This window comes from Simochromis diagramma, unplaced genomic scaffold (genome assembly GCF_900408965.1).
Source record: "Simochromis diagramma unplaced genomic scaffold, fSimDia1.1 OVJJ01000565.1, whole genome shotgun sequence".
Lineage (NCBI taxonomy): Eukaryota > Metazoa > Chordata > Actinopteri > Cichliformes > Cichlidae > Simochromis > Simochromis diagramma.
In genome coordinates, this window is record NW_024387304.1 from 3,171,868 (window position 1) to 3,185,789 (window position 13,922).

The window sequence follows — 13,922 nt, forward strand, 5'->3', positions numbered from 1 at the left end:
TTGTTACAATGCTTCTTCGGTTTGGCTTGTGTCAGATTCCCAGCGCCTCATGGACTGCATGCTGTGTCCACAAGCTACATATACTGCTTCTACCTAGATGATGTTGTCATCCACAGTGAGACCTGGGTGGAGCATGTGCAGTGGGTGGCAGGGGAGACTGGCTTTCGCAGCCAGTGAGCATCTTCTAATCATGCCTTCCCTATTTCAGTAGTGGCCATGCCGGAAAGGAAAAAGAAGTTGTGATAGTGTATTACACAGACAGATTTTATCTCATCAGTCCAAAAAATATTTTCCCAAAAGACTAATCAAGATGTTTTTTGGGCAAATGTGAAATGAAACTTTGTGCTCTTTTTGGTCAGCAGTACATCACAAGGTTTGGACAGCTGATGTGTGACCTTTTTCTATATTCTAGTGGTAGATGAATAGTAATAATAGTGGTAGATGAACATTTGACTCTAAAATGTATGTTTCAGGGTTCCTGGGTTGTTGATCCAGTGTTTTCAGTTTGTTTATGTTCACTGTTTATAGTCCATGTGTTTCCTGTCTTAGTGTGGTAACCTTCTGTCTATGTGCATTATGTCTAGTTCCACGTCCTGTTGTGATTAGTTACATTAAGTTCAGCTGTGTACTCAACACTCTCTTATCACCATCATCATTAGCCTGTGTATTTAAGTCCTCAGTTTCCCTCAGTTCCTTGTCTTGTCATTGTAGTTGTCAATTCCGCATGTGTATTTCAGTTCAGTTTGTCCCTGCTTCGTCTCCGCTGCCAGACGTTTCCGCACCTGCTGGTCCTGCTTCATCTCCACCACCCACAGCTCCCACGCCATCGCCTGTAGCTCCTCCACCCGCGACTCCCACATCGTCACCTGCAGCTCCTCTACCCGCAGCTCCCACGCCATCGCCTGCAGGATCCACCTCGTCTGGTCCTGCATGCCAGCCACCTGCCAAGCTGCCCAACAGCCTCCATTCACAGCTTGCCCTGTGTCACTGCCATTTTCTATGCGGGCCGTCCTCTGGATTGGCTCTAGCGCTGCTGTTGGCCATGGGGCTGCCCGACTGAACTGATTCAACTCAGCCGCTGGCCACGTGGCAACCCACCAGAACTAATCAATTTTAGACAGCCTCCGTTCTCATCATGCAGAAAGTAACAAATAATCTGCCAAGTGTGTGTGTCTAACTAGAAGCAATAGCGTTTGAAAGACACCATTGATCTGTTATTTATATTTGGTCCACATAGTGTGGAGGGTTAATAGCACTACTATGAGAGCGTACAATGGACAATAAATCATTTTTGTTTCAACAAATGGGCTATAAGAAATGTACAAATTAGTTACTCGGCAGTGGGGAAGGTGTAATATAATTAGCTCACAAATTAGCCTATAATTACCTCATTTGCCTAATTATAGGCCAACTTCCAACTTTCCTTTTATCTAAAAAAATTGTGAAAGAGTAGTGGTAAAACAGCTAACTTATCATCTGAAGAGGAATGGAGTTTTTTCCTATCTGTGCTAGGATCAATTCTGTTTCCATTATATACTGTTCTCTTACGCAATATCAATAAAAGGCATAGCATACATTTTCACTCCTATGCAGGTACCCAGCTTTATCTAGCCACAAACCAGATGATACACATCAATTAGTTAAACTATAGGACTGCCTTAAGACACAAAGGCCTGGATGATCTCTAATGCTTCTAAATTCATATAAAACTAAAACTCCTAAATATCTTTGAAGTTTTGAACAGGATATGGCCTGCAATTTGCATATTAAATTAACATGTAGGATTCCTTTCTTTCATATACACAATGTTTCTAAATTAGAAACATCTTTTCTCAGGGTGATCCTGAAAAACTAGGTCAGGCAAGGTTAGACTTCTTGACTACTGGAATTCATTATTATCAGGCTGTCCTAAAGACTCCTTTAAAAGCCTTCAGTTGATCCAAAATACTGCAGAAAGAGTAGAGGATGAGAACTAGAAATGGAGAGCTATTTTTGACAAATCATAAAGTTAGGACTAGATCAGGTGAACATGAATCCTCCCTTAGTTATGCTGCAGTAGCTCTAGGCTACTTAGATACCATTAATTGCTGCCTCTCTTCCACAGCACGTCTTTTGTCCGGTCTTCCCCACTCTCATCCCCTATGGTCGCGGCAGATAGCTGCCCCTTCATGAGCTGGGTTCTGCTACAGGTTTCTTCCTGCTTAAAAGCAAGTTTTTCCTTCCCACTGTCACACTGTCTTTTAAAAAGACTAAAGCTTCATTTTTTAACAATCTTAGCCTTATTCTCTAACTGAAGACCCTCACCTAAAATGGCCACCACCTCATCGTCCTGGATGACCTCCAGCGATCCTGACACGACGAAGCAAAGGCTGTCCACGCTCTCTCCAGCATGATAGATAAGGTCACCAGGGGCACTGTGGATGGTCTGAAACTCCATGGCCAGAGCCCGCAGGCAGCCATCACTGGCCAGGCGAAATGCCGGGTGTTCCTTAAACACCTTCCTGTTGAGGTGGACACAGATGTCTGCTCGCATGTCCTTTGGACAAATCTGCAGCACCTGCAAACAGAGTTAGACCAAGGTGACGTCACACAGAGGCAGATAAATAATGATCATTGCTAAAATGTCATCAGTAGTTATATTCAGGATTTCCTAAGCTGACGTGAAAACAGAAATACAGTTAATGCAGACATAATGATGCTGCCCTTTTTATGCTTCATTTCCATGCTGATGAACTACATTCTACTTACTGTTCACCAGCAACTTTTGAAACTTATGAAATCCTTGAGATTGTTTTTCACTGTATCATCAAAACATTTAAAAACTAATATCAATAAAAACTGAAGTTGCACATGGAATAAACATTGTTCCACTGCCAAACCTTTTGGTCATGACTGCCTGAAGTATTGACTAAGTACAGGATTGGCTGTGGCACCTTCCTGATGTATTCATGGATCTTTGTTGTTTTATCCTGGACAACAAAGACACTAACTAGTTCTTGGCCTCCTTCCTTCTCTTTAGCATACAGTCTCAAGATGCTCGATTTAGGGTTTATACCCTCCATGCATGGTAATCAGCTTTGTTGTCTTGATGTCAGTGGCTTCTATGTCCTCCTTTGGCCATATTATTATTCCAGCAAGGTATCCGGTGGCCAGTGGGGCATAAGTGTCGATTGCCCAGATCTTGTTCATTCCATTCAGCTGACTGCTCAGGACTTGTCTTACTCTTTGCAGGTATTTAGTGGTTGCAGTTTTCGTAGCAGCCTCTTCATGGAAATATATTGTGATTTATTTGTGCAGAAGAGTATGAATGGTTCCATTTTTTCAAAACTAACTTAAAAGAATTCTAATTTAAGAATTCTGGTTTCAGTTTGGTTGGGCAGTGATGCTACTGCTAAAACTGTAGCTATAACTGTATAGAAGCAAAAATTCATAATAAATAAAAATACAACCACAACCAGCTGTTTCACTTCCAATAACACAATGATTTGGACTGAATTCTTACCTTGTCAGTATCAATGCCTCTTGACATGGACCAGGTGGACACAATGTAGTCCATCACACGCTCACTCAGGCCTTTAGGGACCTGGTAGAGCTTGAGGAAGTCTCTCACACTGTTGAGCATCTCATGGTACCTGTTGGTGTTGGCATACATCTGCTGGAAGATGGTGGTGACGTTACCAAAAATGGTGGCATACAGCAGCGCTGTAAACAGAGGACAAAAAACATTAAGTTCTTATACTTCTCTACAAAACCTACTGTTACATTGTAGATGTTATATTGTCAAACCTGTCTTTATTATTCACAAAACAGAATTTCAGTGTCGCAGCAATCACTTCAGTCACTTGTAGATGTGCTCAAATACCATATTATAAGATATGAAATGCTAAAAACTTATTGTGTTACAGAATAAGTTTAAACAGAAAATACAAAAATGTGAAGACCATACGAAAGTCCAGTATGAGATGCATGAAATGCCTTTATCCATTAACTATCTAATTCCATTGACCACTGCCACAGTCATGCGAATAAACTCTGCTTAAGCTGACAGAGGACTCTGAAGAGTCTTTTGATTCAAACAACGACAAATTACTCTGATAAATAATATGAAGGCGTCACATCAGACCACAGAAGATCTAACTCATCAGTCCAGGAATCTGCAGTCAATTTTCACTTACAGCCCTGTGACTGCTCTGTCAATGACGAGGATGCACACATCCTTGACAGGGAGGAATGCTGGTTGAGGCCATTTATATGAAAAGGGAAAGACCATCTCTGAATCGCAGAGGGGGCCAAAAGGGTACATCTTTCACCATCTCCCAATGCAGTGACTGCATCCTCTCTGTCAATGGCGCCCATGGCCATTGATCAATGGTCACTGATCAATGGTCAGTGGTCACTAACATATTAATGACCATGAAACTGACCTCATGGCCCACTTTTAATCAGTGGTGCTAGGTTGGGTAGGAAATTTCTATCCATAGCAATGCTAGAATACTTGTACAAGTTGTCTGAAATTTCTGAAACTCCTCATTATATCAGCTACAAATAGCTCCTCATTTAGCTCCTAGTTCAAAGAGATTGAAGTGAAAGATAATAAAAAGTGACAGGTTTTTGAAAGTTTTTTTGAAATCAACAGCAGAGAAAAGACCAGATTTGTAAAAGCACATCAACATGTTGTGTGATTCACTTAATAGACCTCAAAACACTCTTTGAAATAACAATGACAAAGAAGTGTTCCGGAAAGAAACATAATTTCAGTTTTATCATCTGTTTACTTTCTGTTAATCAGGCACTTAAATGTAAATGCTCAATAGTTGCAACTGATTTTTTATGGTTTAAGGTTTTTGTTCAGTGAAATCACAGTAGAGGACGGTGCAGAAGTTTAGTAATCTTACAGCATTGAAAGGTTTGAATCTCCTTGTTGACTCTGGCCTTTTTTTGTGGAGTTTTAATGTTCTTACTGTGTCTGTGTGGGTGCTCTGGCTTCCTCCCACAGTCCTAACATATGCTTATAACATATACCAAGTTAACTGGGGATTCTAAATTGATCATCATTATGAGGGAGATAAAAACTTTTTGTTATAAAGCGCCGTGTGACTGTTTTTAACTGTGGCTTGTGTACTACATTACAGGACTGGCATTAATTTTGTGCTGTAAATCATACAGAGACATTAATTTCCCACCCCAGACTAACATATTAAAAAAGTCAAAATCTCTGATTAGCTATTCTCACCTCATGTAAGTGATCATTTGAGAGGTGCTCTAAGCAAGAGGACATTTCTAGCAAATAGGCATTTTTTTTTTTTACTCTAAAGATGTTTCTTTGGAAAGTTCTGTTGTATTTCCTACAAGGTAATGAACATGTGCACTGGTGTTTCTCTGTATAAAAAAATTAACCTTTAGCAAATCCACAGCTCAGCCCATCAGTTGAGCCCATACAGTCAATCCCTGACTCAGCTGCTCTCCCTCACTGCCTGTCAGCAGTATGCACTCTGGGTCATCAGATCAATGCCGACCCCATCCAGCATGCAGCAGGAGCCTGCTGTCATCCACTATGAACACAGTCAAAGTGTGGAGCTGACCGCAGCATAGAGAACTTGCTGTGACCTCCCAAAAGGTTACTGTGCAGCCTCAGCACAGAGGTGGAGCTGAGTTGGTGTTAAAACAATAACAGCAGGTTCAGAACAGATGCCAGGTCTATAGGTCCACTACTGAGCTGTTGTGCGCAGCAGTTAAGATGTTTCTTATTTTGTAACATTAATTTATTCACAAACACACTCTAAGCTGAAACTTCTATCCCATCTACCAAAGCAGTCAAGCTGCTTTAAAAAAAAAAAACTTAACTAACTTAACTAGTTAACTTCATGTTAAATGACTGTTAACAAACCTGTCTTCTGTGCCTTTTTCAAGTTTCAAGCCTTCCCTATGTCTATTCCTCGCCACTTCCCAATTCTTATGTACAGTCGTGTAAATATTTGTGATAGGTCATGTTGGGTTATTGTGGATTTGGGTGTCTTCTCACTTGGAGTTCTTCTCACTGAATAAAACATGTGTGATTTGATCGCTGAGTTTACTGAGCCTGCTTTTGGGTCCTTTTAGTTGCGCGGGCCTCTCGGCTGCCCTGTGACAGTACAGACTGGTCAAGCCATGGACCCAACAGACCCGGTTCGCTCTGCAATTGCCAAGCAAGGTGTGTAATTAGGACAATATGAACAGGTTCTACAACATCTAACTGAACAATGTAAATCTATTGGGGGGTAAGCAGGATGAGATCTTACCCAACATTTGGGAATGACAAACTGCAACTCACTCAAGTGTTTCTCACGTTCTGTCCAGTTTCCATGTGTCTGTATGATGCTATTCTGGGTGAGTTTAAAAAGACCTTTTCTCATCTTGCTTTTGAGGGCAGTGCGGCAAAGAGATTAAATTAAATTAAATCTCAGGCAGGGAAACGCAGTGCAGCAGAATTTATTATTGATTTTTGCACCGTGGGGTTTTCCATCATACCCTGAATGATCAGATGCAGGACCACCTGGCTTCCCGTGATGAGCTGGCCACATTCGAGGATTTGGTTGAGAGGAACTACTGAACCTAGTGATCTTTCTTCCTTTCCGCTCCCATTTCTCGTTCCGGTCCAGCTCCTTTGGCAGTTACTTCTGAAGAAAGGAAAAGGTACGAGGTATGGGGATACGGGTAAGCGGATCCACGGTTAGCTCTAAGCCCTGTCTAATGCTCCCTGTGACTATTAGCTTGCCCCGTGTGTCTCACTCATTGAATGCGCTCATAGATTTGGGCACTGAGCAGAGCTTAATCGACTTCGATTTCGTCAGTGAGCTTTGCCTTCCACTCATTCCTCTTGACTATCCCATCACAGCAACTGCACTCAATAATCAAGTATTCCCACAGATTACTCATCGCACCGGGAAGATGGATCAACCTGCATATCACACCTACTCAGGTGAGAAGAGAGCTGGAGAGGCTCAGACAGGGGAAAGCAGCAGGACCTGCACAGCATTAGACCCACACTGCTGAAGGCCTGTGCCTCCAGAAAGTCCCAGTGCTATGGAAAACATTGTGCCTGGTCCCAGTGCATAAGAAGAATCATCCAGCAGCACTAAATGACTACAGGCCTGTAGCACTAACCTCTCATATTATGAAGGTTTTGGTGAGACTTATCCTGGAAAACCTCAGACCCCTGGTGAGCAAGTCACAAGACCCTCTGCAGTTTGCATACCAGCCCCACTTAAGGGGTGGACAATGCAGTGATACATCTGCAGCAGAGAGCGTATTCCTCCCTCAACAGACACAACACCACAGTTCGGATAATGTTCTTTGACTTCTCTAGTGCCTTCAACACCATCTAGCCTGGGCTGCTGAGAGAGAAGTTGGAGGACATGCAGGTAGAGGCTCCACTGGTCCAGTGGATCAGCGACTACCTGACAGGCAGACCACAGTTTGTGAGACTGCAGAGCTGTGTGTCAGAGAGTCTGAACAGCAATATTGGAGCACTCCGGGGAACTGTTCTGTCCCCTTTCCTCTTCACCATCTATGGGGCCGACTTCAAGTACATCACAGACACTTGTCTCCTCCAGAAATTCTCTGATGACACGGCCATTATTGGAAGTGTGGGCATGGGAAGGGAAGAGAAGTACAGAGGACTGATCAATCGTAAGGTGGTATGAGGTGAGCCACCTGCAGATGAATGTGGCCAAAACAAAGGAGCTGATGGAGGACTTCTGAAGAAACAGATCCTGCATTGGTGAGACTGACGTCGAAATAGTCACATCCTAGAAGTATCTGGGAGTTCATCTGGATCACAAGCTGGAGTCGTCTGCCAACACAGAAGCTGCCTACAAAAAGGGTTTGAGCTGATTTTACTTCCTATGAAGGCTCAGATCCTTATGCAGCAAGCTGCTCTATACGTTTTATCAGTCTGTTGTTGGGAGCACCATCTTCTTTGCTGGGGCGTGCTGAGGTGCGGGCATCAAAGAGGACACAAAAAGACTGAACAAACTCATCAGGAAGGCTGAGTCTGTTGCTAGCATGAAGCTTGCCACCCTGGAGGTGGTGATCAGTAACAAAATGCTGGGAAGAGTGCTGGCAATCATGGACATCATGATTGCCAGCACTCAACAATCATCGATGGCATTGTTGAGATGGCACCCAACAATCATCGTTGTTGGGTGCCATCTCCAACAACGATGAGACGGCCTACATGGATGAAGTGAAGAATCTGGCATCGTGGTGCCAGGACAACCACCTCCAGCTGAACGTCAGCAAGACCAAGGAGCTGGTGGTGGACTTCAGAAGGGGTCAGCACAGAGACTACAAGCCCATTATCATCAATGGAGCTCCAGTGGAGAGGGTGCAGTCCTTCAAGTATCTTGGTGTCCACATCTCCTCAGACCTGACATGGGCTGCCCACATTCAGGTCCAGACCAAAAAGGCTAGGCAGCGCCTGTATCACCTACGACAACTGAGGAAGTTCAGGGTCTCTCCAAAGATCCTCAGGATTTTCTATACAGGCGCTGTGGAGAGCATCCTCACACAGAACATGACATCGTGGTTTGGGAACAGCTGTGCGAAGGACCAAAAAGCTCTCCAGAGAGTGATCCGTACAGCAGAACGCTGCTGCAGGATTGCTCTCCCCCCGCTTCAGGACACCTACACCAGGAGATGCCGGACTAGAGCAGCGCAGATACTGAAGGACCCGTCCCATCCTGGCAACAAACTGTTCCAACTTCTGCAATCTGGTAGAAGGTTCCGCATCTTCCGGGCAAGGACAGAGAGACTCAAGAGGAGCTTCTATCCCCAAGCCATCCGGGCCCTAAACACACACACCCGCCCTCTCACATCATCTATAATTGACTGAGACAGGACTCTTCCAGACACTAAACCAAGGCACAATGTACATTTCAATTCCTTTAATTTTAAATATGTTTATATTGTCTATCCTGTAAAATAGTCAGATGTCTATTCATATTAATGTACAGAATTCACCTGCTTGCTGCTACAGTGGGGCAAAAAAGTATTTAGTCAGCCACCGATTGTGCAAGTTCCCCCACCTAAAATGATGACAGAGGTCAGTAATTTGCACCAGAGGTACACTTCAACTGTGAGAGACAGAATGTGAAAAAAAAAAATCCATGAATCCACATGGTAGGATTTGTAAAGAATTTATTCGTAAATCAGGGTGGAAAATAAGTATTTGGTCAATAACAAAAATACAACTCAATACTTTGTAACATAACCTTTGTTGGCAATAACAGAGGTCAAACGTTTACTATAGGTCTTTACCAGGTTTGCACACACAGTAGCTGGTATTTTGGCCCATTCCTCCATGCAGATCTTCTCGAGAGCAGTGATGTTTTGGGGCTGTCGCCGAGCAACACGGACTTTCAACTCCCGCCACAGATTTTCTATGGGGTTGAGGTCTGGAGACTGGCTAGGCCACTCCAGGACTTTCAAATGCTTCTTACGGAGCCACTCCTTTGTTGCCCGGGCGGTGTGTTTTGGATCATTGTCACGTTGGAAGACCCAGCCTCGTTTCATCTTCAAAGTTCTCACTGATGGAAGGAGGTTTTGGCTCAAAATCTCACGATACATGGCCCCATTCATTCTGTCCTTAACACGGATCAGTCGTCCTGTCCCCTTGGCAGAAAAACAGCCCCATAGCATGATGTTTCCACCCCCATGCTTCACAGTAGGTATGGTGTTCTTGGGATGCAACTCAGTATTCTTCGTCCTCCAAACACGACGAGTTGAGTTTATACCAAAAAGTTCTACTTTGGTTTCATCTGACCACATGACATTCTCCCAATCCTCTGCTGTATCATCCATGTGCTCTCTGGCAAACTTCAGACGGGCCTGGACATGCACTGGCTTCAGCAGCGGAACACGTCTGGCACTGCGGGATTTGATTCTCTGCCGTTGTAGTGTGTTACTGATGGTGACCTTTGTTACTTTGGTCCCAGCTCTCTGCAGGTCATTCACCAGGTCCCCCCGTGTGGTTCTGGGATCTTTGCTCACCGTTCTCATGATCATTTTGACCCCACGGGATGAGATCTTGCGTGGAGCCCCAGATCGAGGGAGATTATCAGTGGTCTTGTATGTCTTCCATTTTCTGATGATTGCTCCCACAGTTGATTTTTTTCACACCAAGCTGCTTGCCTATTGTAGATTCACTCTTCCCAGTCTGGTGCAGGTCTACAATACTTTTCCTGGTGTCCTTCGAAAGCTCTTTAGTCTTGGCCATGGCGGAGTTTGGAGTCTGACTGTTTGAGGCTGTGGACAGGTGTCTTTTATACAGATGATGAGTTCAAACAGGTGCCATTCATACAGGTAACGAGTGGGGGACAGAAAAGCTTCTTACAGAAGACGTTACAGGTCTGTGAGGGCCAGAGATTTTCCTTGTTTGAGGTGACCAAATACTTATTTTCCACCCTGATTTACGAATAAATTCTTTACAAATCCTACCATGTGGATTCATGGATTTTTTTTTCACATTCTGTCTCTCACAGTTGAAGTGTACCTCTGGTGCAAATTACTGACCTCTGTCATCATTTTAAGTGGGGGAACTTGCACAATCGGTGGCTGACTAAATACTTTTTTGCCCCACTGTATATATAATGTTCTTCCTCTACACCCCCCCAATTTTTTTGCACATGTCGAGGAGCGTGTCAGGCTACATTTCACTGTGTGTTATACTTGTATAACTATGCATGTGACAAATAAAGAACCTTGAACCCTTGAACCTTGAACAATGACTCCCACCCACTCCATAACACACTGGACAATCTGAAGAGCAGTTTCAGCAACATGTTCCTTCAACCTTGCTGCCTGAGGGAATGTTACAGGAGGTCGTTCCTTCCCACTGCTATCGGAATCTTTAATTTATCTACTTGGATCAGATCCACACATGTGGAACAGCATTAATCACACCTCAATGCACCCTGGTCACTTTTGTACACCATGACATATTTTCACACATATTTGTCTTTTTATATTTATATGTATATTTATGTTTATACCTATATCTCTATATTTATCTATTTATCTTAATATTTATCTATCATAACTCTGTTTCTACACTCCTTTTATGTGAGTGCTTGTTGTTTGTGTGCGAGACGCTGTTCAAGAACATTATCTCTTCCTCCATCCCAAACACCACAGATCCGCTCCAGTTCGCCTACTGACCCAACAGATCCACAGAGGATGCCATCGCCCATGTCCTGCACACCACCCTTAGCCACGTGGACAAGAAACAGAGTAACTATGTGAGAATGCTGTTTGTTGATTACAGTTCAGCGTTTAACACAATAGTGCCCAGTAGACTGTTCACTAAGCTGAAGGATCTAGGACTCGACAGTCGTCTGTGTGCATGGGTGTTGGACTTCCTCACTGGCAGAACTCAGGTGGTGAGGGTGGGTAGGTGCATCTCGAACAGCATCACCATCAGCACGGGAGCGCCACAGGGGTGTGTACTGTCACCAGTGCTCTACTCCCTCTATACTTCAGACTGTGTGGCCACCAGTGTTGGTGGCCACACCAAAAAGTAATCCTGTTACTTTACTGATTACTTATTTACAAAAGTAATCAGTTACTTATTTACTTTTTAAAACATGATTTATCCCCTAAATAGGTAATAAAGCAATAGATCTTTTAGCCCAATTCTACTTTTACTGCATAATCCATCATATAAAATGTAATCAAATGAAAAAGTCTCTTTTTAAACTTGTTTTATTTGTTTAACATTTAAACCTAATTTCTGCATTTTCCAGCATATAAAATAAAATAGTTTTTTGTGTTTACACTCACTCTATCAAATAGATGCACGTAAAACACAGCAGAAAATAAATAAAATCAAAGACTCAGCGGTCCTGTTGCTCTATTTTCACCTGTAAAGCAGGAGTGGGACAGGCGGATGTTTGCCCTGGTGCAGGTCTGCCGCAGCGGTCAGTGAAAGGATACGGCAGTTTCTCTGTGAATTACACATTGCTGTGGCAGCGTACTGTCGGTGCTTACTCAGACATTTAGGGTTTTTTTCGCTGTAAAAAGAAGTTTTCTTCCCACGCAGTGAGCAGCGGACGCTAATGTTTTTGTCACTTTTTACAGAATCAAACTTAAAGTAAGGTCAGTACTTCCACGCTTTAAACGCTGCACGCTCATACTCTCTCCCGCACTCGTTATATTATCCATTTTTGATCTGCACACAGCTGTCGCCACGAATGTCGCACTCGCTTACGTCATTGACATGATACACTCTCGCAAAAAAATCATGGTTTTAGTAACGCAGTAACGCACCGTGCTTACGGGAAAGTAACAGTAATCTAATTACCTTTTCTGCAATAGTAATCCCTTACTTTACACGTTACTCAAAAAAAGGAATCAGATTACAGTAACACGTAGCCCATCTCTGGTGGCCACCCATGGCTCCAATACCATTGTGAAGTTTGCTGATAGCACAGTGGTGTTGGGCGGCCTACATGGATAAAGTGGATCTCCTCAGACCTGGCATGGTCTGCCCACATTCAGGTCTAATCCAAAAAGGCTAGGCAGTGCCTGTATCATCTCCGACAACTGAGGAAGTTCAGGGTCTCTCCAGGGATCCTCAGGACTTTCTATAGCAGCAGCTGTGTCAGAGAACTGATCCATATGGCAGAACGCTGCTGCAGGGAAATTGAAGGCACCATCCGTCTCACTCTCAGAGAGGAACCAGACCCTGGCACAGGTCTACCCAATCGTCAATATGTACCACGATCTACCCATGGAGCTGCCCTCCATTGGGTCACCCAGGTGCGAGTTGAACAACTTCGCTATTAAAACATCATTTCTGGTGGGTGTCATTGGTTTTCCAAAGGAGCACATTTTGTTCCGTCACATAAGCTACCTACAGCCACTGAGACCCCCCTGGATAGGAACACTATTAGTTGAAAACTTGCCATATTTTTGCATGGTGCACAGTTTGTCCTCAATAAATTTGAGGAAACTACACAAATTGTAAATGAAAGAAAAAAAGTCAGACCTAAAGCAGCAAATGAGCAGTATCTGAAAGACAAAAATTCAACAAAGACCTAAGTGACTATCAAGAAACATTTCTTAAATAATTGAAATAGGGAGAAAAAGCTAGGCTATGTCACAATACAGAAAAGATGGACTGAAAAGCAGTGGCAACAAGTTATGGAGTGATTAATACAAATTAGAAATTTTTGGTTCATTGTTAATATTTACAGAGGACATCAGGAGAGATGTACAAGACTGAGTGTCTACACCAATCTAATATAGTGAATGCGATGTTATGGATGGGGCTGCATTTCAGCAAGTGGTACTGGGGATTATAAATGCAGTGGCTTAATTTTTCAATATGACAAAGATCCGAAACACACTGCCAGTGCAGTAAAATTTGGATAGAGAAACACAAAATGGAATGATATTGGTCACGCAGTGACTCCACGGAGCTCAGGCTTCAACATTATTGAAGGGATCATTTTGACAGAAAACAAGTAAAGGCATTCAACCACCAAAGAACAGCTTTGGAATTACCTTTTTCCCCAAAGATTGTTTCAAAAAATTACATGAAAGCGAAAGAGAGAAAGAAAGTTAAGGCTATGAAGGAATAAAGAATAAAGGATACAAATCTAGAATTGACTTTCAAGTTCATTAGGAAACGTTTCTGATTATGTCAAACATACTGTATTTTGATGTATGCTTTTCCATGTTTCAAGAAATTGCTGGACCTATTTACCATTTTTCTAGCAAAATACATAGAAATGGGGGTGGCTCAAAACTTTTGCACATACATTTATCAGTATGAATGCATGTGTGTGTTTTTCACATTGGGCCATGTAGGTTTGTCCCCCCCCTTTAATAATAACATCTTCATTCACTGAATTTTGTGTTTACTTGTGTTATCTTTGCGAAAT

At 43.0% G+C, this 13,922-nt stretch overlaps 1 protein-coding gene and 2 long non-coding RNA genes across 4 annotated transcripts in view; 2 read left to right on the forward strand and 1 right to left on the reverse strand.

Annotated features, from left to right (window-relative positions):
- LOC120716733 (potassium voltage-gated channel subfamily H member 1) overlaps positions 1-13,922 on the reverse strand; it is a 101,484-nt gene that overhangs the window by 53,149 nt on the left and 34,413 nt on the right. For both annotated transcript variants that reach the window (XM_040004336.1, XM_040004337.1), the window contains exons 8-9: positions 3,503-3,702; positions 2,305-2,557 (exon numbers count right to left, since the gene is read on the reverse strand). In XM_040004336.1, coding sequence (XP_039860270.1) covers positions 2,305-2,557; positions 3,503-3,702 — 453 coding nt within the window. The remainder of the gene's footprint in view (positions 1-2,304; positions 2,558-3,502; positions 3,703-13,922) is intronic.
- On the forward strand, positions 962-12,654 carry LOC120716736. The gene is made up of 3 exons (XR_005692030.1): positions 962-1,086; positions 8,365-8,379; positions 12,644-12,654. It is a non-coding gene; the product is annotated as an uncharacterized LOC120716736 (long non-coding RNA).
- On the forward strand, positions 3,710-4,625 carry LOC120716737. The gene is made up of 2 exons (XR_005692031.1): positions 3,710-4,061; positions 4,110-4,625. It is a non-coding gene; the product is annotated as an uncharacterized LOC120716737 (long non-coding RNA).